Source organism: Parus major, chromosome 3 (genome assembly GCF_001522545.3).
Source record: "Parus major isolate Abel chromosome 3, Parus_major1.1, whole genome shotgun sequence".
NCBI classification, from domain to species: domain Eukaryota; kingdom Metazoa; phylum Chordata; class Aves; order Passeriformes; family Paridae; genus Parus; species Parus major.
Window position 1 is genome coordinate 91,618,572 of NC_031770.1, and position 26,302 is coordinate 91,644,873.

Genomic DNA, 26,302 nt, shown 5'->3' on the forward strand with positions numbered 1-26,302 from the left:
TAAAATGCTGCTGGGAACTATATGATCTGTGAAGGAGGCCTTCTCTTTTTATATTTGGAGACTGATAATAAATTGCATTGTTAAATTTCTTTGAAGAAATTTACTGGAATAATGATAAAATTGTGATCATTTATAAGTGTCATGTATGGCCATCCTCTTTTTGTGGTAGGCCAACCTCATTTTAGCTTTAACAGCCATTTTTATAGTCCAATTATGTGCTATCTGAAATTTTTTTTTGTATTAGTTTTGATTTACGGATTTCTTTTTCAGTAGTAGTTCCTGTGTTCTATTACAGGAATCATGTATTTAATATCATTCCTTTACTTATGTCCTCTTCTGCAATCCTGAATTTTTTACTATCCCTTCTCTCTTTATAAGGCTCTGTTTGTACAAGAGTTTTGCCTTTGTGTTTTTAAACTACATTTGGTATTATGACTGCTAACACAGGGAGACATGAGAAATAAGAGGAAATAAAATAAATCATTACTTTTCTTGCATATGAAACATGAATTTCTGTGACTTCTCAGAATTTAAATGTTAAATACTTTATTTTTTTTTGGGAAATGTATACTTGTGACAGTCCATAGCTTCCCTTGATCTATCCTGTCTATAACTAAGATGATAATTATGAAATATTGTTAAATAATTGGTTTAGGATTTAAATAACTTTCTGATAAAAACCTGGTTTATTTTATATCTCAAAAATTGATTTTTGTTCAACTCACATGTGTTAAAAACATGCATTTAGTATTTATACATCTGAATTACTAATGTGTGAGATAATTATTTATACTCTTTGAGTTGTATCCAGATTCAGATTTAATGATAAGATAATTCACTAATCATCTGAACTAGAATATTAGATAGTGTGAATGAAATCACGGCAACACTAAAAATTTAATTTAAACTGTATTTTTAATCTAGTAACAAGGGGGATAAAAAAGTAAATTACTCCTACCATGAATAATAATCTTAAGTGTGAAAAATCTTTTAAACTATGAATTATTTTATTATGTATTTCAGATACAGTAGTCAAAGTCTTTATATCAAAAAATACTTGAATTGCAATGTGACGCCTTTCAAATAGTAGCCATGATACATATTTAAATGCTTATTATCGCTTTTGAATTGCCATATTTCTTCCTTTGAAAGAAAACAGAGTAACAGAAATGTGACAGTCATAAATCTAATCTTGTCATTCTTCTAATATTAAAGAAGGAATACTGCCTGAAACTGAGTAAATATTTCTAGTTTACAAACATGATGAAAAGTCTCTTTCCCCAGGCTGTTGAAATAGCGTACATGAAAGCTAAGAACAATTGCATAAGATCAATACTAATATTTTGGTAACCAGAGAAAGCTGATGTTTAAATTTAGGCTTGAGTGTTTATGTGCAAACATCATGAAGTTCACACAGCTCTAAGAACTCAGATCAAAAGGAGTCCAACATTGAATGAGTACACAGAGTACTCCTAAACGAACAGGGCTTTAATTACCATGCTAAATAGGTTAGCATAGATTTTATTTTCATGTTTGTTATTTTAAGAACATTTTCTATCCCATAGGATTTTCCTAAGAGCTCAACATAACTTCAACAGAATTGGTCTGAAATGTTCTCTTTTTCAGCAAACTGATACAGAAAATATTTTCAATTTATGAAACAGAATAATCAATGCATGTGTTGGAGTAATGCACACAGTGCATCTCAGCTGTATTTAGATATTTTAAAAAAAATTTCACTGTTTAAATCAGTACAAGTCAAACAGGTACCGAAAAGGACAATGAAGAAAAAAAATCTGTGCAAAATCCCAGAGGACAGAAAAGTGTTAGGAATCATTACATGCCTACTACTCTAGATCTAGTTATAAGGGAAGAGTACTCTTTATGTGTAAATACAAAACCATTGGTTTGGCCTTCTGCATCTTCCCTTAGTTTTGGGTTGTTAATTAAATGGAAATGTAGCTTTTTGCTAAAGCAAATCAAAGAAATATTTAATATCATCAGTCCAACCACAAATCCAGCATTGCCAATTCCACCACTAAATGACATCCCTCAGTGCCACATCTAAATATTGTTTAAATACTGCTGGGATGGTGACTCAGCCACTTCCCTGAGCTGCCTGCTCTGATCTTGACAACCCGTTCTGTGAATGTTTTAGAGCACCTTCCAGTACCTAACCAAAGCCTTCAAGGAGCTGCAGAGGGACTTTTCACAGCAGCATCTAGAGATAGGACAAGGGAGAATGGCTTTAAACTGAGGGAGGGTAGCTTAAGATGAGATTTTAGGAATAAATTCTGTACTATAAGGGTGCTGAGGCACTGACTGCCCAGGGAAGTTGTGGATACTCATTCCTGGGAGTATTCAAGACTAGGCCAGATCTGAGGAACTTGGGAAGGTGTTCCTATGCATGGCAAAGGGGTTACAACTGGAAGATCTTAAAGACCCTTCAAACCCAAATTCTATGACCCTATGATGATTCTATGAATTACAGGGAGTGTTTTCGGTCAGCCTGAATTACTTTTGACAAGAGTACGTTTCTGTTAGGGATACATATGGTCTTCAATTTAAAGATGGTGGAGATATAGATTACTAGACCTGGATGGAATTTTTCAAGCTATTTATTGTCAAAATGCAAATAAGACATCCTCAGAAGAGTTTTATAAATCTGTCATGTTTTCCGAACTGTTTTTATGTTGAACAAACAAGAACAGACCCTAAATGTTTAAATAGAAATAAAATTAATGTAATTAATTTTGACATTTTTTATGAGTTATTTGGCTTTTCAATATAAAATAATTTGTTTCTAAAATTCTTCTATTGAAGGGTAAAACCTGAAACTTACCATTCAACCTTAAATTTATCATTTAGTTGGGGTTTTTTGAGAGATATTTTATTAAAACTTAATTTTTCCAAAGAATCAAACAATTTTTAAGTGTTTTATCTGAAATTAGTGGTAATATTTTTAATTTGTGCATCTTTTTGTGCTTGCAAATAAGATATTTACAAGTCTGAATTGTATATTACCCATGTAATTGCCCATGTGGGCATTCTTGGATGAAAGGTGATACATTAATAACAAAGTATTTGGTTCATCTCCTGAATTTGGTGAAGAGTTTATGATCATTCTCACATGCTAGATTAGATACAGTTCTGCTGTCTTGAGGGAGATGGACTTCTAAAATGTGATTAAAATGTATATTCTGATTTTCTGTGGCTCCCCACATTTTCATGAAGTATATAAATACATGCATAGCTGAAAACACAGGTTTTAGTGTTATTCTGTGGAAGTAAATATCTCAGTAGGAACAGACAAATGCTACATTAAAGCATTGGTATGTATAATTTTGAAATTTTGTTTATAAATATTCTTTATAAAATTGCTCTGCCAATGTTTTATTTTATTTATGTACTGGATATTTTGGAAAATGCTTTTATTAATTTATACAATCTAACTTTCTGTTAAGACAAATTATTTTAATAAAATAATAATGGGAATATCAGGCACAGCATCACCAGCAGGCCAAGAAAACTCTTACATTTTTGTCTTGGATGGGGAGGGTAGTTTACATTTTCCCATTTCAAGAAAAGTTTCTGCCTTCCTTAGCAGACACTTGTCTTTTCAAGCGAAGACAATTGTGAGATATGTGCCATGCCTTTCTGAACATGCCTGTCAACAACCTCTTAATGACTGCTTTAAGGGTGTAAACATAGTGGATTTACTTCACATATCATGATTTTGTATTATGTATCTTAAACTTTCTCTTGCTGTGTCAAGGTATGCACCTCTGCTGGGATTTAATATTATTAGATTTAGCAATATTTGACAGCAAACATTTTCAATGGTGTTCAATTATGTTAATATTTAATACTACTCAGTGAGTTTAATTTTCTTGTTATCTCAAATGTTTCTGATTTTATACCTTGAATTGAATTGTGAAATATTTAAATATCAAGAACTGTACTTTCTGTACATACTTATCTGGACTTTCATTTGAAACGGATTTACATAATTTTATTACATTTGCAGCAACATAGTTTATAGAATCAGAAGTGCTTTGTTGTTCTTTTTTTTAATCAAAGGCAAGTTAATTAAAAAAAAATTGCTTTCAATTCAATGGCAAAAAAATGGAGCCTTCATTTTCTGATGGGCAGCCATTTGTATACTGTTTTGTAAGATGATTCTATCAGAGGCAATTAATACTTATATTTTCTTTTCTAATACTTATGGTATTCATAAATTTCATAAGACTTGAATTTTTTAGCCTTATCTGGTTTATGTGGATTTGAGATCTACAAATTAAATAATTTAAGAAACAGAGTTCCTAGGGAATATTTTGAAGTGTCCAAAATGTTAGTTTATTTCCAGCATAGCTAAACGCATCTGGGAAAAATTTGGCTCTAATTTGAAATATGCGATTAAGAAATAATTCCTCAGTTTTGTTTTTATTATACTTAAGCTATTTTAAACTGAAATCTATTGACTCTATTAGGAAATTATATACTTTTAATCATATTGTTAATATAAATGGAATTGCAGGTGTGAGAGTTAAGAGATTCTTTAGTACAAGTACTTCTTTGCCACAAAAATGACCTACATGTAGTATATCTCCATGGGTAGGATGGAGACTGTGGCTTTATAATTTTACCTTCAAATAAGCTGTAATTCGGTGCAGTCATGCAGTTAAATGAAAGTATTTTGTTATTTTCAGCAATGCAGGTATGGAAGTTATTTGCTTGTGAAAGAACTTCAGATCTTAAGTCGTCTTTGAGGCTTTTTTACAGCATTTACCTCTAGTTCATTTTCAGCTGTAAATCTTAGTTTAATGTATAATGCCAAATATTTTGAAAGTACTTCTGATAGTGGCATATAAATTGGTTGCAAATATATTCTTCTTATTGTATTTAAATTTTTTTGATATTCAGAAATAGAGAAAGGAGGTTGTGGAGATCCTGGAATTCCATCATATGGGAAAAGGACCGGCAGCAGTTTTCTGCATGGAGACACACTTACCTTTGAATGTCAAGCAGCTTTTGAACTTGTGGGAGAGAGAATGATTACATGTCAACAAAATAACCAGTGGTCTGGCAACAAACCCAGCTGTGTTTGTAAGAATTATTATATTTTTTTCTATTTTACTTTTCTGACCTTAACCTCTTGTATTTCTTAACATTTGTGACTAATCAACAGGAAAATCTTCAAAGTACCTTGACTTTGTCCGTCATGGTTTGGTTTCTTTTTCAATTGACTCAGAAGCTCATTTATGGAGAACATCACGCAGAACTGTTTTTAGAATGTTCTTTACACTCATTTTATATGTAATTGAACCACTTAACTCTCTTAATGTAAATGCGTGTTGAATTAGATTCTAAATGTGCTATTCCTAATAGCAGATAAGTGTTCAAAAGGACTCAGTGGCACATACACATTTCATTCTGGAAGAGCAAAGCAGCCTGCAGATCCACATAAGAAAAGACTGGGTTTTGTTTTTTTGTTTTGGCTTTTTTTTTTGTGATATACCACAAAGGTCTGAATATGAATATAAAGAAGTTAAGAATATCAATCGGGAAAAGTTTAGGTAAGATCATTAGTTGTGATTTGTGTTTTAAAAAACAATATGTATAAGAGAGGTTTTTTGATTTTTTTTTTGGGGGGGAGGCATGTTTGGTTGAAGGCTTTTTTGTTTTTTTGTTTGTTAGTTTGTGTGTTTTTGTTTATTTGGGAGGATATTTATTTAGGTTGAGATTTTTACCTTTTTTTTTCTACCTTTCTTGTAAAATAGAGCAAATCTTTCAAGTACACAGGTATATTAGGCATTTCAGTTCAGCAGATCACATTAAGTTTTCCTATAAATAGTCATGCAAATCAGTACTGGATTTGACAGCCATAAAAAACCTTTGTGAGGTGTCCTACTCTATTTGGACATGTATGTACTTTGAAGCTGTGTTGGTACAGGACATAACAAACTGAGCAAGATTGCTCTGGTCCAGAATAATTCTCAATATGTCTTGCAAAGCTGATATGTGTCTAAATAAAGGCATGTAAATCCTAGGCACAGAGACAGTTCAGCTGCAGCTCCCTTTGAAGACAGAAGTGTTTTTTTCATGATGCTGTATTGCATTGATATAGCTGGATTGCTATATCAGTTTCTGTTGAGAATGTAGAATATTTTACTACGCTTCCAGTGTTACATATGTGCATGGCCTATGAAAGAGCATGGAATCTGTAACATTTATTTACATACACTGCGTTCAGTTTGACACATTTGAAGAGCTAAATAATGGTTGTCCTTTGTGTTATCTAATACTTAGTGAGTCTTTCCCTTTCTGAATATACTGCACTTCTGGCTACAGTACCAGTCACAAGGTCAAAACTCTGAAAACAGTTATGCAACGTCAAGACAAAAATTGGCTCAAAAGAGTAAAAAAGGATGACAGCTGCGCATCATTTTCGTTATGTTCTATGTCATCAAAGGGAAACTAGGGTAAAATAAATTCAGACCATATATTATTAAGATTTCAATCACATCTAAATTTCCACTGTTATTTACAGTGTGAACTTTGTATACTACAGACAAAACTGGCCTTTTATATTTTTTTTGATTGTTAAATACAGTTTAATGCATATTTGGAAAAAAAAATCACTCAGATTCGGATACTGCATCCTAATTTTAGAACAAACCTGCCATTTTTTTTTTGCAAATTCTGGTGCATCAAGAATTACTTTTGCTTTCCTTGGTATTGGTTACATGCTAATCTCTTGCATGCCCTGCTTCAGTCACTTGGATTCACTTGGGAAAGAAAAAAAAACAAAACATTGGAGAACTGTTCTGAAAGTGTTCAACATTTTCTGCTTGCATGTGTAGTAGTTTTGAAATTCAGGCCTCAAAATCATCCTTTTCTGCAAGAATAAAAAAAAAAAAAATAGAAAGACAAGCATTTATAAAGTTTGTGTATAGTATTTTGAGAATCCTTTTGTTCTTTTGTTTAGTTTCATGTTTCTTCAACTTCACCACCCCATCTGGAATTATTCTTTCTCCAAATTATCCTGAGGAATATGGGAACAATATGAATTGTGTTTGGTTAATCATCTCAGAGCCAGGAAGTAGAATCCATCTGATTTTCAACGACTTTGATGTAGAACCTCAATTTGACTACCTTACAATCAAAGATGATGGGATTTCAGATCTACCACCTCTTGGCACATTTTCTGGCAATGAGGTTCCTCCTCAATTGGCTAGTAGTGGGCACATAGTAAGACTTGAATTTCAGTCAGATCACTCCACCACTGGAAGAGGATTTAATATCACTTACACAAGTAAGAACTTCTGCATTTTATTTTATACCTACTTATATGCTTCCTTCATAATAATTAAAACAGACAACCTATTTATATTTATAACACAGAAGTAAATTTTCATGATTGTATAATTTCAGTATTTTTAGATGTCTTCCTTGTATTCATTAGTTTATCTGATTCCTTATCATTTATTTATTTTAATTGTGATAGTGCTGAGGAATTCCCTTCATTATTTATTATTTATTTTTTCTTTTTCATACTGTGTAAACATAGACCCCATAAGTAAAGCCCAGACCATTCACATAAAAATATCCAGTGAATGTAATTTAATATGATTTCCAATAGAAACATCAGAAATAAGTTTATAAAGGTATTAATCTTTGATCTCAAATATTGAGGTTTTAATCAGAAAAGCATAAAAGTAATCATCAGTGCAAATAAACAGTTCTGGGAACCTGCTTTGCTTTTGTATGTTTTTTTTTCTATTTGAATGAGGTGGAATCTAGGAATACAAACCCCTAAGAATAGAGATCTCTTTTCTGCATTCCACATAACAGTTACACTCTGTGGTTTTTCTAGTGTCTAGAACAAAGCTGAACTGATGCAGAGGAGTTTCCTAGAAGAATACACTAATTTAAAATAATTCTTCCATCTAGCTACTGTCCCTTTAAGAATTTTAAGAATTCCCTTGAGAAGGAAATTCGCAAATGTACAAAGTTTAAGTGTAACTGGACAATCAGTCCAAAAGTTTTTAAATGTGGACCTACCAATCATGTACGTATAGAGAGCTACTGAGAAAATCATCTCTCCTGTTTGGGGAACCAGGCTAAGAAATATCTGGCCACAGATGGCACTCAGTTTTGTTTTTATAAAAATATATTACTAAACAGTACTCTCAAAAGAAAACTAGTAACAGCATTGTCATGTAGAAAACATTATTACATTTGCCATAGATTGCTAACTCTTTTTTATGACTTTTTATAAGTCATTCAAAGAAGCTACTTATACAGAAGTTATTATTTTAGATGAAGAAATGATCTTTTAAGGTTATAGAAGTTAATTGACTATGAAGTTGTCTTTGAGACCTTTTGCAATGTTCCTGTATTGTGTCAATTAAAATAATAGTGTTCGTGGCCAAGGTGTTTTCTTGCATTATTTAGAAAGATTACCCACATAAAGCTGGAATTCATTCATTTTAATATTTTTTAAGTTTTAGATGCCTTAATTGGGCTTTTGCTTTTATTGGAAGGGATAATTTTTCAGTTTTATCCTTTTAAAAATGGCAGGAAGAAAAAAGGGGAGGACATTTCCTATGGCTTTATCATTTGGTACCTGTGAGAAGAGACAAATACTCACTTTGTTACAGCCTCCTGTCAGGTAGTTGAAGGGAGCAGTAGGGACTCCCCTCAGCCTACCTTTCTTCAGATTAAACAACCTAAATTCCCTTATGTTGGAGGCAAAACAGCTGGATTTTGTCCAGAGGAAAATTTAGGCAAATTGTTCTTGTGTATCTAAGTCACATATATCTAAAAACTTCTGAATTCCAGCTATGTTGCGTATGTGTGAATGTCATTGGGTTTGAAGTTGACTTTTTATTGAGAAATTTTCTATATTTTGAATTGTACATTACTATGTTATATGTGTTACATATTATTACAACTGTATTAAAACTGAAATATTATTCTCCTCCTCCAAAAAAAAAAAAAAAAAAAAGAGATACAAAGTTTAAAGGGATGGATTTTATTACTCCCATTATTGTGGGTTTTATTACCGGTATTATTGCTATGTTTTTATCAGCCTTTGGTCAGAATGAGTGTCACGATCCAGGCATTCCTATAAATGGGAGGCGTTTTGGAGACAGATTCCTTCTGGGGAGTTCTGTTTCCTTTCACTGTGACGATGGCTTTGTGAAGACTCAAGGCTCTGAATCCATAACCTGTATTATGCAAGATGGAAATGTGGTATGGAGCTCCACTGTCCCACGTTGTGAAGGTAAGGGCACAATCTTTACTTTGCACCTACAGTTTGAATAATGACACTATTTAAATTTAGCTTGCTTTTTACATTTTGCACATAAATAAGACTGCTTTACCTGAAGTTATTCATTCATCTTAACACTCTTCCAGTCAAGTGAGAGCACAGTAATAGAACCAAGATAACTTGCTTTTATATTCTTGGAATAAATTAGCATTTTAAAAATCTGGTTGCTATTGTTTACAAGTTCTGATTGTCACCATCATTACTTGTTTGTGAATTATAACTGCTATAACAGTTTTGGCTGTAACACACTGAAGAACATAATTATTTACCACACAGGAAGTAAATCAAGCTTCTATATAGAAAGTCCGTTTTGAAAATTTGCCCCTTTAACTTTCTCAAAATGAAAGTACACATGAATTTCTGTGTGTAATACTATAACCTGCAGTACTCTTACTCCTGAGAAATATAGTGGAAACCAGAGCTATGTTTAATATTCATGATATTCCCAAATATTTCCAAATTTATTTGCTTGTCCTTTTCTAGGTGAATAAGCAGACTAAGATGAGCTCTACTTAGGTTTAAAATTCTCTAGAATGAAATACAGTAAGAAGAATTTCTTGATGCTCAACTGATAGATCCTAAAGTCAAAGCAGATGAGTACATTTAGTAAATGACTAAAGTATGTTTTTTAAAAGTCATGTTCAAAATGTATACCTTTTGTTAAACAATACATACATAGACAGGCTCTAACTTAAAAGATTTTTTTTGAGAGAAACTAATCCAAACCTTCTAAATCTCACATTTCCATTAATTTCAGTGTCATTGCAATTACTTAAGGATCTGGATCATATCACTTTCTGATTATTTGGGCAATTTGTGAACTCAGTCCTCATAAGACTCTGCATTTCAAAGAAAATTTAGAAATACTGGAAACCCCCCACTCCCATGTCTGTAGTCTGTTAGAAGAAGTGTATGTGAACCTGGATGTTGTACTAGCAAAATTTCGTACCCTGACTAAAGCATGTTACACAGGAGAGCAGGGTTTTTCTTTCATTCTTAGAGCAAACCAAACCCAATCCAATGCAGGGAGTAGGATGTTGTTTTTCATCAGAAGATTTTTTTCTAATTTTGAATCTCTAATATCAATTATTAAAGTATTCAGTGCAATCTTTGTGTAATTTTTTTTTTGAAAATGCATAGATTAAGGACTGGTGCTAAGCACTTTGAAGGGAAAAAAAAGGAGAAAAAAAATCCAGAAATTACTTTTACAGAAAAATATATAAGTACCCCTCAGTTATAATTTTTTTGACCATCTGGAATGTTTACTTGCTTTTAATGAGGAAAGGATTAAAATAATAGACTGATTTGGGGTATATTATCTTGATAATTGAGTGAGTTTCTGGACTTGGATTAAAGTATGGACTAAGAATCCTAAATATAATTTAGTTTGCTTCTAGTTGTCTGAGATTTCTGAACAACTGTTGTTTTTTTGTTGCTGCTCTGCTTGTATTTTTTTATTCATAACATTCTCTTAAGCAACACCTGAAATACGATGTACATGGAGAATTGCAATCAGTTGAGGATCAACAGTCTTATGACTGTTCTTGTTCATAGTATGATGAAATTAAATTTAAAAGAACACAATGAAATGAACTGATTTTCTCATTAAGTGTACACACCTAATGTAACTGCCATTTTACTAGCCTTTCATTTTGCTTCAAGGAAAATTTGGTGTGTTTCAGGATTTGTGGGTTGCTTTTATTTCCCACTCATATCTGGAAAAAATCCCAAGAGATATGTACAATTCATAAGTGAAATCAAATAACCTCTCATTAGTTTTATTGTGTTGCTAAAAATATTGAAATAAAACTAGGCATATTAATTTACAACTCATAAATTCATGTTGCCATCCATTTCTATATGGCATTGTAGGTTGGTTTGTGACTATTTAGGGAAAAAGAAGAAATCTAGCAAGATTTCCTGCACTGAAATATGTAATTTTCTGATAAAGATACCACTGAGTTCTTCTATAAGGACAATATAAATGATAGTAAGATAAATTTACCTGACCTTGAAAATGTTCCTGTGTTATGCTGTGCCATAGCCTTTAGTAAAACATTACATCCCAAGGCCGTGTGCCATGAGAGCTTAAATTTTTAAAGGACTCATGTTTTCCTAAATTTGTTCTGTCATTTCTGCTGTTGTTCAGTCCTGCTCCAAAGTCCTTTAATTTTGCTCTGAAAAATGCTTGCTGTCTAGACCTGTCATTTTCGTAGCCCTCTTGCAATACATTTTTTTAAAAAAATTCTCATGGAGGAGGATCGGGTTAGAGAACATTTAAACAAATTTGACATATAGGAATAGGTCTGATGGGATGCAGCCAAGAATTCTGAAGAAGCCATCCAATGACATCGAAAGGTCATTATCCATCAATATCTTGCGAAGCTGATTTAAACCAGGGAGAATCCTGATGACTGGAAGAAAGCAAATTTCAGTCTTGAGAATGGAAAGAGGAAAGACCTGAAGAGCTACAGGTCCCATCTCTATCACTGGGAAAGGTCTTGCAACAAAACCATTTCCAAACCATGTGCTGTGGCTTAAACCCAGCTGGAAATTGAGCCCCATGTAGCTGTTCTTTTCCTCTCCACCCGCTCCTGTGAGAGGGAGACAAAAGGCAGAAATTCTGAATTGAGATAGGAAAACAGCAAAGAGATAAGAACAACAATATTAGTAACAAAGTATACAAGACAGAGTGATTTGCATACAAGAATGTGCTCACCCCCTGCTTGCCTGACCAACCAACCCAACCAGGCTCTACACCTGGGTGACCACCGAGACAAAATTCCCCCCAAAGCTCCTCCTGCTCATGTTTTTACTCCACCCTGTGTCACATTCTCTTCTTTTTGCAAGCGAAGTTCCTGATTTATGTCCCCCAGAGACAGTGTGAGTGTTATAGAATAACCACCCAGGTATGCCCACACAGCTCCAAAATCTGCCCCCTCAAGGCTACTGTGAGAAAATTAACCCTGTCCAAGCCAAAACCAAGGATAAAATGAAGAAAACTATGGTGACAGGGAGTAATCAACATGGATTTATGAAGAGGAAATCATGCCTGACCAAGCTAATAGCCTTCTGCATTGAGATGAACTGTCTGATGGATGAGGGGAGAGTAATGGATATTCAGTTTTAGTAATGTGTTTGGCACGGTGTCATGCAAAATTCTCAATGACAAACTGATGAAGTAGGGACTAGAGAAGTGAACAGCGAAGTGGACTGAAAACTGAACTATTTGGCTCATGGAACTGTAGGCAGTGTCACAAGATACAACTGGAGGCTAATTCATAGTGGTGTAGCCCAGGGGTCAATCCCCTCTCCAATACTGTTTAAAATGTTCAGGACTGAACTGAACGCTGGGGCAGAACTTACTCTGAGCGAGTCTGCAGATAATGTAAAACTGGGGGGAGTGGCTGGTGTGCCAGGTATTTGTGCTACTGTTCAGAGGGACGAGACAGGCAGGAGAGCTGGGCTGAGAATAAATGACAGATCTTTCCCATCTATTCAGCATTGGTGAGGGTATGTTGGGAGCGCTGTGTGCACTCCTGGGATCCACAGTATAAGAAAAATGTGGACAAATTGCTATGAGTCCAGTAAAGGATCACAAAGTTAAGTAAGGACTTGGAGCATGTGTCATACAAGAAAAGGTTGAAAGAACTGTGCTTGCCTCAACTGCAAAAGAAAAGGCTCAGGACTCAAGAGGGATCTATCAATATGTACAGGAAATTGATAGGACAGTTTAAAGAAGGTGGAGCTAGACTCTCCTCAATGGTGTAAAATGACTGGACAAGAGGCAGTGAACAGAAACTGAAATACACAGATTTCTGCTTAAATATAAGAAAAACCTTGCACTGTGAGAGTGATCAAGCATTAAAACAGATTGCTCAGAAAGTCTGATGAGTGTCTGACTTTGGAGGAAAGGCATGATCCTAACTGGACATAGTTCTGTTCAATCTGTTGTTTTGAGCGGGAAATAGACTACATGGTTTCCAGAAATCCCCTTCAACTTATGCCTTTCTGTGATCCAACAGAATACTTACAACTGTCAGTTCCACTGAGTTCAGTCATTGCTCAAAAAGGTGTCACAGTACAATGGTAATAAATACTTGGAACAATTTGTCTGATGTTTCCACATAAATGTGGAATCATACTGTGATGTGTAAATCACGTGTGATGTGTGATGAGACAGTATCATTTTTTTCAATACCATATTGTGTTTTTCAGCAGAAGGAAGGCTGGAAGACCCAAGTGCCATGCTCTGTGTGTTAAAATATATAGAGAGTAATAAGTCTTGATAAGATACATTGCAGGCTTTTTGAGTCTGAAGAAAACAAAGTGCTCATAACACTGTGTTAAACTATTAAAACTATATAAAATTTATATTTCTATGCATTTTTTAAGTTGACTTTCTGCAATTTATTTGAATATATAATATATTGGAAATATTAAAAATAATAATATATCTGTATATTAAAAGTATGGATTTTTTTTTTTCAGCACCATGTGGTGGACATTTGACAGCATCAAGTGGTGTTATCTTACCACCAGGGTGGCCAGGATATTACAAAGACTCACTTAATTGTGAATGGGTGATTGAAGCAAGACCAGGACATTCCATTAAGATCACTTTTGACAGGTGTGTATCATAAAGACAAACAAGAAGCAAAGTCTGAGCATAAATACTTGTTTTATTATTGAAGAATAAGTATACACTTTAAGAACCAAAACCACAAAAAGGAACTTCATTGCAACACTCACAATACTATTCCTACAAGTAGGAAATTAAAACTTTCTAATGTCTGTTTGCTTCCATTGTACTCGGAAGGAAGTTCCAGAATTTTAAGATTTTTTTTTCCTTATTAAAGATTTCCTAGTATTTATAGATTTATATTTATATGCAAGTTTTTGTTTTTGTTTTTTATGGTCAGAAGCCTGAGTTTCAGGGATGTTTTAAATGAAAATTGCAGTTTTAGTTATAAGAAGGAGCATTTAAATTTTATCAAAGGAAATGCATTGCCTGAAGTTGCAGATGGTTGAATGCAAATGACCCTAACAGTGTGATGATAATATTTCTGAGAAAATTAATGAGAAAAATAGACTTCTGTGATATGTGGTGCAGTTAAGAAACTTAATTTTCTGAATTTTAGACAGACTAATAATGGAATATGTGCAAACATATTCCATTAGCAGAATTCTAGAGTTTCATATGCAAATTGAACTACAATGGAATTAAAGAAGAGCTTGGAGTTTACCCTGATATAAAATGGATAATTCTGATATAAGATGGAGAATTCTGATCACATATAGTTTTTGAAGTACAGCAGATACACAATTTATCTACTTCAACTTTGTCTCAGTATTCTTAGCAAATGGATTCTGTTCCCATTTCCTAATTGTTTCAATTGCAAAACAGTATTACCATTCAGCCTGTTGTTTTTGGTAGACTAAGTAAAAACTTTTCCCAATTTTCTTCAGAGGTTTATGGAGCTTTTCTGGCAGTTTTAGAAAATTATGTAACTTTACTACCTCATATTATAAATTGTACTAAAAGTGTTATGCTTGTTAATAATAGTGTAACCTTGCTTTTGAAGTAAAATTATTTTCTTTTGTCAACATGAACACAAAAATTTGATGGAAAACCTTTTTATTGCTTACAAGAAAAACTGACTTTGCTGTCTGATATAACATTACTAAACTACAAATCAGTAATTGATTTTATCAATTAATGAACAAATAAAATATTTTTTTTCAAGTATTTGGTCTAGTTTGGTGAAAATGGAACCTTTTCATATTTTACAATATGATGTGCCTCACAGACATACCTAATAGAATGAAGCTTTGTACAAATGTGATATTAATAATGTAAATTATCTCACTCTTGAGCTAATGAAGCTTTAATGTTGCTAGACAAATGTGCCTTTCCAGAGTCCTTAGAAACTTTCCAGAAGTAGCAGCAAATGACTGCATGACCCTATGATTATTGTACATTGAAACATTTTGCATTTCAGATTGTGCCTAATGCCTGGAAGGGTAACAGAAAAGTAAAATCCAATTGATTCAAGTAATGAGGAAAGGGGTAGAAGAATAAGAGCTGACCTGAGGATCTTTGGTACTTTGAATATTGATTAAAAATAGTTTGATAATTTATACAACTAACCTCTGTATCCAAAACCAACCCAACATGATGAAGAATAGTACATCACAGCATCTTTTAAGTCTTTTTAAAATTATCTAAGTACATTTGAAGGACATCCTATCTCTTACTAATATGAGTGAGCTAATTAACATTAAAATAAACTAAAACCACAAAAAGTAACCCCTAATTAGGTACTTTCAGTACCAATGAAGAACTTCCAATAACAAATTGTCTTGATTTATCACTTTAGGGAAAGTGCAAAAACTAAAAATAAAAACCAACAATAAATCCTGTCCAATTAAAAAAAAAAGACAATTAATTGCCTTAAACCCTTAAAATAAGACAAGTGAATTATAAAGTCACATTTGAGTTTGACATGAGCAGGAATCTACTGGGAATAAAAATCATTTTCAGAGTAGCAATTGCTGTTAAGAGTCATTTTCTGTTTTCTGTCTTCAGCAAGGTTTTGCCATCCATTGTTGTCATACTGCCCTGCTAAGAAAACTGCAATTGCTGGCTGAGAGCACTTTATTCCTAATTAGTTCCCCTCACAAACATAACTGTCAAAATAATTGAACTATTCAATTATTGATCGTGAGTCTATTCATTATGAGTACAAATAAAGTATTTAAACCAGCCTAGCTGTATCTGTCTGTTTTCAACATTCTGCTGCAGGATAAATCAATGTATAACCTCTGAAATTATGGAAGGGTACTGAAAAACTGTCAGGTACTTTAGTGATGCCCTCTGTAACTTTCTATTTTGGTAAACTAAATAGAATCAGTGAGCCTTTTGAGACACAAAACCTCATGTGTTTATGCAGCTAAATTCTAGAAATAGTCTCCAACATGCTTCTTGAGTTTGTCAACCATCATTCTCCCAGGTAATTGTCAAACAGGGCCAGGAGTTACTGTGTGCAAACAACCATTCATAATAGGAAATTTGAATAGTATCTCCTTCTTTGAGAGCCTGAAGGATGTATTTAATAGTATGTAGGCCATTCCATTCTACCTGATATCACTGCCAGAAATGGGTCCTGAAAATGCCTAATGTATTAGCAAACCTGGAAGCCCTGCATTCCACTCTCAGAGTGGATAGAAAGCAGTAAAAGAAATCATCTGGAATTTATCCAGCTCATCCAAATAAAGTACCATAAATCTAGAGTTTTCTGTGTGAAGAGCAAGGAATGATACAAATTGCCGAAGTCAGTTTCCCAGCAGTCATTAGCTCTGATAGTGGAGCAAAAGCTTTCTGACTTCTGGCTGCGCTTTTGTTTTCAAGTAACTATGAGAGAAGAACTAGAAAGAATACTAAATACTTGCTAAAAATTACCTTGTTCTTGCCCATATTGATGTGTCTGAAAATGCTGTACAAGACCAATGCTATTTGCTCTGTAGAATATAATGACCTGGATGGGACCTAGGTCATTCTGTCATCATTGCCGAATGAAGTACAAAGTTTATTTACACTTTGAAGGAATGTCACATACATTTCTCCTTCCTCAAGTGTTTAATATTTTGCACTTTTCTTTAATTACAAGAACATAGTTTCTTATCTCTATACCACTAAATGTGTCCCATATTGGCAGACAGCTAAGGGCATTCACTTTGAAAATAATACTGTATTGCATAGGGAATCTGCTGCTCTCAGAAGTCGAACTAACAAGCCTTATGGGAATAGAAGAGAAAAATATCACAACATATGCATTTCTGAAAGATGAAAATAAGAATATTGAGTTTGCATGAAAATATATTCAGAGAAGTGTAGATATCTGTATAATAGCACAAACTTCATTGACAGGAAAATTTTTGTGTGCCTTGTTTAGATGCTACAGCATATCAGAATCTGATATAACCACAAACTGTCTTGAAAGGCATCTGATATTAAAAAGTGCCAGTTTAAGTTCATCTTGAGAAAGAGCAGATTTGTGCTGTTTGATTAGAACAAGTAGTAGATGACTGCATACATATCCATTATGAACTGGAGAAATGTGATGTGGTTTAGTATTGGCAGACACATTGACTCTGCTGTTGATGTTAAAGTTATTTTTTCAAGTAAATCAACCCTCATTAGTCTCTTTACTTTCTCTTCTTGCCTATATTATCTGGGTTTTTTTTGCCACACTAAAGTAAACTAAAAAGTCATGTTTATTATAACTGTAATGAATTTCAAAATGAAGGCTTGATTTAAATCTAGTATTTTTTACTGCTTTATTTCATAGGACAAAAATGATTACTTAAAAGTAAAGTAACAAGCTATTTTAGAATAAAATTTTTGGATAAAAAAAATATAACACTTGGCTGTCTATAAAACAGCTTTTGCCAAATAGCAAATTTCTAATAATGAAATTGTTGAGATGAAATAATGAAATGATAGTGAAGATGTTGCTAGCGTGTTTAACTATTTCTTAACCTGAGGGAAAAAAAATTCTTGGATCTTCATAATGCAATTTAGTGTGAGACAATTTTAATTTTTGTACCCAGATTTCCCACTAAATATTTTTTTGAAGGCCAGTCATATGGCTCGTCTTAAGTGTGCAATCCTTTATGAATTTTTTACGATACCACAAAGCAAGGCAAGGAAGATGATCCATAAAGCCTTCTTTAATTGTTATTTTTAGTAATACATGAATGGAATAGTAGTTATGTAATTTTTTTATGTATGGTATTCTTGATCAGTTAGGAGTGGGTTGCATTTCTAACAGTTGAATATAATAATACCGTTTGTCCATCCACCACCTGATTTGCATATTCCTTTTCAGATTCCAGACTGAAGTTAATTATGACACTTTGGAAGTCAGAGATGGGCCAGCAAATTCATCACCATTAATTGGAGAATACCATGGAACACAAGCACCCCAATTCCTTATTAGTACTGGAAATTATATGTATCTGCTATTCACTACGGACAACAGTCGTTCCAGTGTCGGTTTCCTAATTCACTATGAGAGTAAGTTTGGTATTTCTTGAATAGATTTTTATTTAATCTTGAGAAAGACCACTCAATTAGAAAATGAGCAAACAAGTGGGAACAAATAAAATTCGGTAGTCATATTTGTGTGAGAGCAAATTATGTTTACTTTATGTTGTACTGCCAGAAAACTCTGGAAGTATTCATTTTGGAATTTTTTTCTTTATGAGTTCTTTTATTTTCTTCAGAGTCCTTACAGACCTAGTTTTTTAATAAGATGAAAATTAATTTAATAAACTTTCCCTTGCAGCTAAAGTTATATTGTTTGGGTGTCCCCTATCTTCTAAGTTTCTCTCTTTTTCTCTTTCTCTAGTTTTTGTAAGATTGAACAGACTTGGAAACCGTATCTATAATGGTTCCAAAATGTAAATAATAATAATAATATCTCCATGTGAACTACAGAATCACCATAATAGCATTTTCTTTTAAATTAGGTGCATAAAATATCATATATTAAATGGTCACACTGGTCTTTATACGATAATACATCAATTCACTTAATTATTTACTGAAGAGAGCTTATGTGTTAACTGTGGTTGTGCCAACCTAGTAACATCACTTTTATCCGTTGTTCTTATTTGGAAACTAGTCTGATTGCCATAAATTTGCTGTAATATTGAATATAGACTAGTGTCCAAATATATTTTGTAGCCACATCAAAACTTGTCAAAATAGTAAAAAAAAGTTGTACAGAGAAAGTTTGCTAAACACTTCACACCTATGTCAGTGCATTTGCTCCATGAGACTTCTTAAGTTAATCACAACTTCATTGTTCATATTGTTTTTTCCTCACACTAGATTTCTCACAGAGCAAAAATGGTCTCCATTTTGCTTTGTGTTCTATATGTTCATGTAACACAGCTAAAATTTGCTGCAGTCTATCTTCTGGTACTAGTCAGCATCTGTCATCATGCTGATGTAGCATTTCTGTGGTCGATTACTCTGTGTTGACAATTGTGTACACCGCAGAGAGAAAGCCATCACAATAACTAGTGACATGGGGGTGCTAAGTAGATAAACTCAGTGTTTTCAAAACCAGGTTGAAAGACCAAATGGAAGCCTTGAGTAAGGAACACAGGAGACTCAAATTTTATTTTGAAATAAAATTTGTATTTTATTCTTTTGGAGGTTTCACTATAGAAGGTTTTATTTTTAAAGATATCATAACAAAACTTCTATTTGTTTCACATTTCTTACATTTATAGAAGACAAGGTAGTCAATTTTAAGTTTGAAGAAAAGTATCTGAATATTTTTTTTGGAAGTTCAAATACCTGTCTTATGTGGAAGTACCTTAAAAAAATTTCTACTTATAACTTTGATGATAAAGTAAATCACTGCACTGTGAAGCAGAAGGCTCTTAAACTTACTTAAAATAAAAGGTTCAATAGAAGCTAAACTGAGTTGAATCTGAGATGGCAGTAATATTGTATTAAGCTAAAATATGACTGTAATATAGCTTTAATAAATATGTAACCCATTAAAGGTACTATGAAGGATGTAAAGATTCATTCCTCTCCTTAAATTTTGGTCATTCAGCCTTTTGATGGCACTTCAAACATAGCTAATGCAAGACAGTGTAGATTAACACTTATGCATCTAAGCAAAAAAATAATGAAGTGCCTAAAATATTACTTAAGTAAAACTACTGATACAATATCTAATATTTGTTAAAAATAATTAATCTTTATTCTTTTGGCAAGTGTGCTTCAATTACTTTTCCCTGATCTCTCAGCTTTCCTAGTTATGTGTTTTGGTAGGGTTTGTTTAGCTGGTGGGTTGGTTGTTTTGTTTGTTTGTTTATTTGTTTTTGTGGGGGGTTTTTGGTTCCTCATTCTGTGAAGTATGTTGTGCAATCTTAACCATTTTCCTAAACAAAAACAGATAGAAATACTTTACCTGCAGATTCCCTTAATGTAAATTTTTCCTTTGTTTATTAAAGTATATTTGTTTTTTCTTCCTTATATGAGAACATGATAATTTGCAAAGTAAATTGATCAATTATTTCTTAAATCCAAACACTTTAATTATAAGCTTTCTGTGGACTAATTTCCTTATATCCTAAAATTTAACTGAAAAATAGGTCATATTTTAGTAATGCATTGAGACAGTCATATTAGACTCTACATAAATATATATTTGATAAATATTACAACTCTCTTACATAGTCAGGGATATATTTTTAACATCAAAAATTACCCATCTGAGTAAAAACGTTCTCCCTGAGGCTATTGAAAAAATCTACAAAATCAACATTGTGATTTTTCTTAAATGAAAATTATCAGTAATAAAAAAGTAGAGGTAATCCTTTATTGATAGTGTATAAAATTAAGTATTTGTTTAGATTAGGTTTCAGAAAAAAGCTTTTTATGCTCTGAAATATGCAATCTTCAGGGATTTGACAAACTGTTGAAATCAGACAGCCCACAATCAATTTTAGCCATGACAATATAGCATCAAAATACTTCCTTAGACTTTTTCTTTTGCAGAAAAAATAATGCTTTGAATAGTCTGGATATGAGGAAAATATTCACACAATTTTCTGTGCCAGGATACAGTCAATGGAAAAAGATTTTAAATACTGGGAAATATTTTTTTTGGTTCAGCAAGCCATTTTACTATTGCTAAGAAGAATCAATACAGATGTTAAATAGAAAAGGCAGTTTTTGGGAAAGTGACCATAAAATAATAGAGTTTATGACTCATAACAAGTGAAAGAATGAAGCATTATGGTGATTAAGCTAATGGTTTTCAAAAATCTAAACCACTAAATTTGGCAGATTAGTAGGTGAATGTCCTTGAGTCCTACAAATGAATTCTGAAAGTCTGAAATAAAATAATTTGGTTGAAAAGCCCAACAGACTTTTAAAAGCCAACTATTATGTCCTTTTTGGTGATTTTGTTTTGATTTAGTTTAGTTTTCTTTGTTTTGTTATTGTTTTTCCTTGTTTTTTTTCATTTTGGGGATTTTTGCATTTTTTGGTTTTTTTAAATTTTTTTTTTACTTTTTTGAGAAAGTAACAAGCTATTTTAGAATAAAATCTTTGGATAAAAAAATAATATCACTTGACTATCTATACAACTGTAGCAATTTAAAAATCCCTTTTAATGATGTAACTCAGGAGTTAATAATGTTGGTATTGGATATATTCAAATATTACTATAGATAACAATTAAAGAATAACACAGATATCTTAGGATAAACTCAAAAATCTAATGTACATATTTATCTCCAAAAACAAGAGACATAAAGACAGTAACAAAAATATCTATAAATATATTTAAACAAGGGGGAAAAGAAATTACTCAAAAAAAGTTTGACCAAAAATCAGCTGTCATAGGCAAGACTATATGTTTTGTTCCTCTTTTTCAGCTTTTGCAGAAAATAATAATTTTTACCAATTACTTAACATAATTAGGTGAACATTTTCAAAGTAAGAGTAAGGCATATGGAGAGATGGTACTACACAATATTGATACGATTAAATATATTTTATTCATCAGCAACTGTAGTAATTCCCTATTCTATACTCAGAGGCAAAACAGAAGGATCACTCCACTGAAAATTAAGTCTGAAAATTCAAATCTGTAAGGAAGTTTAAAAAAAAATTCAGGAAGGCAAATACTTTTCCAAGCAAGGTTCGAGAAAAAAAAAAAAAAAAAAAGAAATTTGGACCAAAAGGATCAAGGACATTTGTTTTATCTTTACTCTTGAAAGATACTAGTTTCAAGCTGATAAACAGAATAAGAAATAAATTTTTGTATTTGATAAAAACATATGTCAAACCAACTTAATTTCTTTCTTGACAGCTTAATTGCTTTTGTAGATTTGGAAATGGAAAGGGAAGGAAACAGTTCTGTGCTCATATTCATAAGGCTTTTAGAATTCTTTCAGAGAAAAATATAGAAATCTACTGTAGATGAAACCCTTACAGTGCAATAAGTGTACATTAATGTACAGTAGGCACTGGAAAAAGTTTCTCAGAAAGGCTGTGGAATCTCCATCCTTGGAGATACTAAAAACACTTCCAGAAATGAATCTCTGCAACCAGCTTTAGGTGACCCTGCTTGAGCAAGGGGGTTGGCTATGTGACCCCAAAAGGTTCCTTACACATTAAATTGTTATGTGATTTCTGTGATGCTGTAAAAAAAATATTTTATTAATTATATTGATGGCAATATAAGAACAATTACAATTTGTGGATGATTCTGACCTATGGTTATAGCAAGCACTATGATTGGAAAGATTAGATTGAGAGATTTAGAATTCACAACAAGCTAGATGAATTGAAGAGTGTAAAACAAATCCAATTTGATTCTACAAAGAAACATGCTAAGCCTAAATGGGGAAGGAGAAATGACATGCACAAATACAAAATAGAAATATTATAGAAAAACATTTGGGTGCCACACGGAACTTATATAATCTAGAGAAAAATGTAGTAGTTTTGCAAAAAATAGAATCTTCTAGACATGGTATTTAACCATTTAAAAAACCAGAAGACAATTTCAGAAAATACTTTTTTTTCTGTTGTTTCATTTACGGGACTTTTTTATCCAGGACTTGTTCAAAAATTATTTCACTTCATTTGATGCCCAGCAAGACTATTGTATCCAGTTTGTTACACAATATAAAAAGGGTAGAAGGTTGATAACATGGATAATATGACCCATAAGGAGTCATTGAAAGGTTTTTACTTGTTTAGAAAAGGTATATCTTGGCTGGCAGGGGGTAAAGCGTGATAATGGTGTTATGGTCCCAAGTAGACAATAATTGCAGCTTGTCCTAGAGTTGGATTTACTGCCTGTGCTCTTTCTCCATCAACCCTTTGCAACTATTTTCCTACCACATTTGTCACTGTTGTGCCAGAATTTCTCGTATCTTTTTGTAGTCAGGACTCTCAGTACTGCCCATTATTTAGTTTTAGGTCATCTTCTATTAAGAAAAATAATCAAATCTTCATGCAAAAAAGTAAAGAAAATTTATTTGTTTTCAGCTGTGTTCATTGTTGTTGAAACTTACATACTGAATGTTTTTCCCTGGTAACGAAACTCTGCTGCCTGAGCTGAGTTTATTTATTTAACACTGCTACCTCAATCAGGAAGTTGGAAGTTGATAAATTTCCCATAGCTTTTGGTCTTCTTGCAAAAATGTGAAACAATGGAGTCAATGTAATTTTGAATTATCATTTCAAAAAGAAACTGATGTGTTTACCTGTTATGTGTGATTCAATGCCAAAGCAGCTGATGTGTTCAGGCAGGGCTGGTTGGCTGCCCTAAGAGAAAGGAAATTTAAGAGTGCTGCTGTGGACCTCCACCTACACTAACATATTTCAAATATGAAGTATGATTTGTCTGAAAAATCCTTATGTGTATCAAAGTTAAAATTTCATACAGATGAAATTATTAAGGGCAATTACAGTGCACAATATTACAGACTTAAATGGGTTCATTGAGACTATATTAAGCAATTTTATCCAGGCGAAGGGAATCTAAAAATGCACTGTGTTAGCGAATACTGTTCATTTGCATTAAGAGTATGCAGCCAAGTCTGGAGAAACTTATTCGTCTAGAATTTAAGTATGTCAGGGTTACCTCATGAAAACTAGATCATAAGCTTTCAAATCTGAATTCTAAGTGAGATATAAGAAGAGCTGGAGGGTACAAAGAGTATTTCTCTGTGAAAGCGAGAGTCATTATTTATGATATTTTTATTTGTAGTCCTGCTATAGTTCTGAACCCTTCACTTTATGCCCTGATGAATCAATTTTTCTCTTAGTTTTGAACTCCTCTAACTTTCTTCCTAAGGCTGTATGGTAGTCCTGGATAAACAGGGCAAGGTAGAAGCAGTAAACCGAGAGTTCAACTTCCACAGAAATGGTTAGAGATGCACAAGCAGCTCAGAGGAACAGCACCTTCTTAGCCCTTTAGAGGACTAAGAAACTAGGAAATGCCTGTGAAGAAGGCAGTTGTGGTGAAATAACCTTTGCTAGATCCCAGGTGCCTAAATTTTAAAACACCTTCCCACTACCCCTCTGTTCTCTGACTGAACTACACTTTCAATTTTATCTACCTCCTTCTTCTGAGAGGTGCAGGAGGACAGGGCATGAGGGTTGTGACCAGTTTATCACTCATTATCTTCACTGCTCCTTCCTCCTCCAGCACTGGATTCCTCCCCCAGGAGACAGTCATCCACGAATATTTAAAATTTGAGTGTTTCCCATGATCTACAGTTCTTAATGAATGACTCTGGCATGAGATGCAATCTTTCAGGAACAGAGTGCTCCACAGTGGGTCTTTCACAGGGTCACAAATACTGCCAGCAAAGCTGTTCCAGTGTGGGCTCCTCTCTCCACCAGGCCACAGATCCTACCAGGAGCCTGCTCCAGTGTGGATTTCCCACAAGATCACAGCCTCCTTTGAGCATCCATCTGCTCCAGAGTGGGGTCCTGCACGAGCTGCAGGTCCATCTCTGATCCGCTGTATACCTTCATGGGCTGCAGTATGACAGCTTCTTCACCATGGTCTTCAGCACAGGTTGCAGGGGCTTCCAAACCTTGAGCACCTCCTTCCTCTTCTTCTTCATTGAACTTAGTGTCTCAGAATTCTTACTCTCACATTCTCACTCTTCTCTATAGCTGCTGGTTCTCTCCAGCAGCTTTTCTGGCCTTCTTGGCTATGTTATCCCAGAGGCTCTACCACCATCTCTGAGGTGTTCAGCATTTGCCAGCAGCAGGCCCATCCTGATGCCAGATGGCACCGGTTCTGTAGGACATGTGGGAAGCTTTTATTGCAGCTTCTCACAGAAGCCACTCCTGTAGCCACCCATCTACTAACTAACACATGGCCATGCAAGCCTCATACAGGGGCGACGATGATAGGGTATTTTAGTTTTTGGTTTTGTTTCTCACCATCCTGGTCTATTATTAATTGGTAATAAATTCAATTTATTTTTTTCTCAAATTGAGTGTGGTTTGACTGTGATGGTAATTATTAAGTGATCTTCTTGTCTTTGTCTTAGCCCTTGAGTTTCTTCATATTATTTTCTACCTTATTCTCTCCCCCTGTACTATTGAAGGGGGTAATGAGAGAGCAGCTGAGTGAGGGACTGACAGCTAGACAAGGTCAATTCACCACACATAATAATAGAAAATAAAAGAAATTCCTGCAATCCCAATAGACAGTCTCTATTTTTTTCCCTCCTGTGTATACATTATTGCTCATTATATTATTAAATTCCATAATCATTTGCTATCACTAGAAGCACAATGTAAAATGTTCAGTTAATGAGCCTTCATTTGATAAATTCAGGGAGATTTTTTCAGTGGATAGCTCCAGGTTTATTTACAAAATACTATTTAATCTCTCCTATAAGACATAATTATGGTGGACTCTTTCTGTCAGATAAGAGTTATACAATTGTGAAAGCTATAATATTCATTTTTGTTTGTTTTTTTTCATACGTAAGATGATATCTGTAAGAATTCAGTAGTTTGTAAGCTCTTGATTACAGTTTTTTGATGTTGTTTCTTGTTGTACCAAATAATCATAACTGTGCAGAGGATAACTGAGTTGTCCTGCACTATCAGAAACAAAATAGATTAAATAATCAAATATGATTTATATACCAGAAAAATTTTTACTCATACTTTGAAAGGTAGTATCATATAGCTTCATATGTCCAGTGTTTTTTATAGGTTTAGTGTTTTAAATTGATTAACAAAATATACCTTTAAGCTCCAGTCTTTTTCTATTTCATTTGGACTTCTCTATTCTATAAAACTTAAAATTGGAAAACTGTTCCCTGAGTCAGACAACAGCTAGAGATAGGATTTTATATCCCTTATCAATTCTCAGGTAATGGTAA

The 26,302-nt window shown here is 33.4% G+C and overlaps 1 protein-coding gene across 2 annotated transcripts in view; it reads left to right on the plus strand.

Moving 5' to 3' along the window:
* The window catches only part of CSMD1 (CUB and Sushi multiple domains 1), a 1,067,087-nt gene that overhangs the window by 811,360 nt on the left and 229,425 nt on the right, over positions 1-26,302 (plus strand). For both annotated transcript variants that reach the window (XM_015621308.3, XM_015621309.3), the window contains exons 13-17: positions 4,924-5,106; positions 6,989-7,315; positions 9,095-9,289; positions 13,829-13,967; positions 18,229-18,416. In XM_015621308.3, coding sequence (XP_015476794.1) covers positions 4,924-5,106; positions 6,989-7,315; positions 9,095-9,289; positions 13,829-13,967; positions 18,229-18,416 — 1,032 coding nt within the window. The remainder of the gene's footprint in view (positions 1-4,923; positions 5,107-6,988; positions 7,316-9,094; positions 9,290-13,828; positions 13,968-18,228; positions 18,417-26,302) is intronic.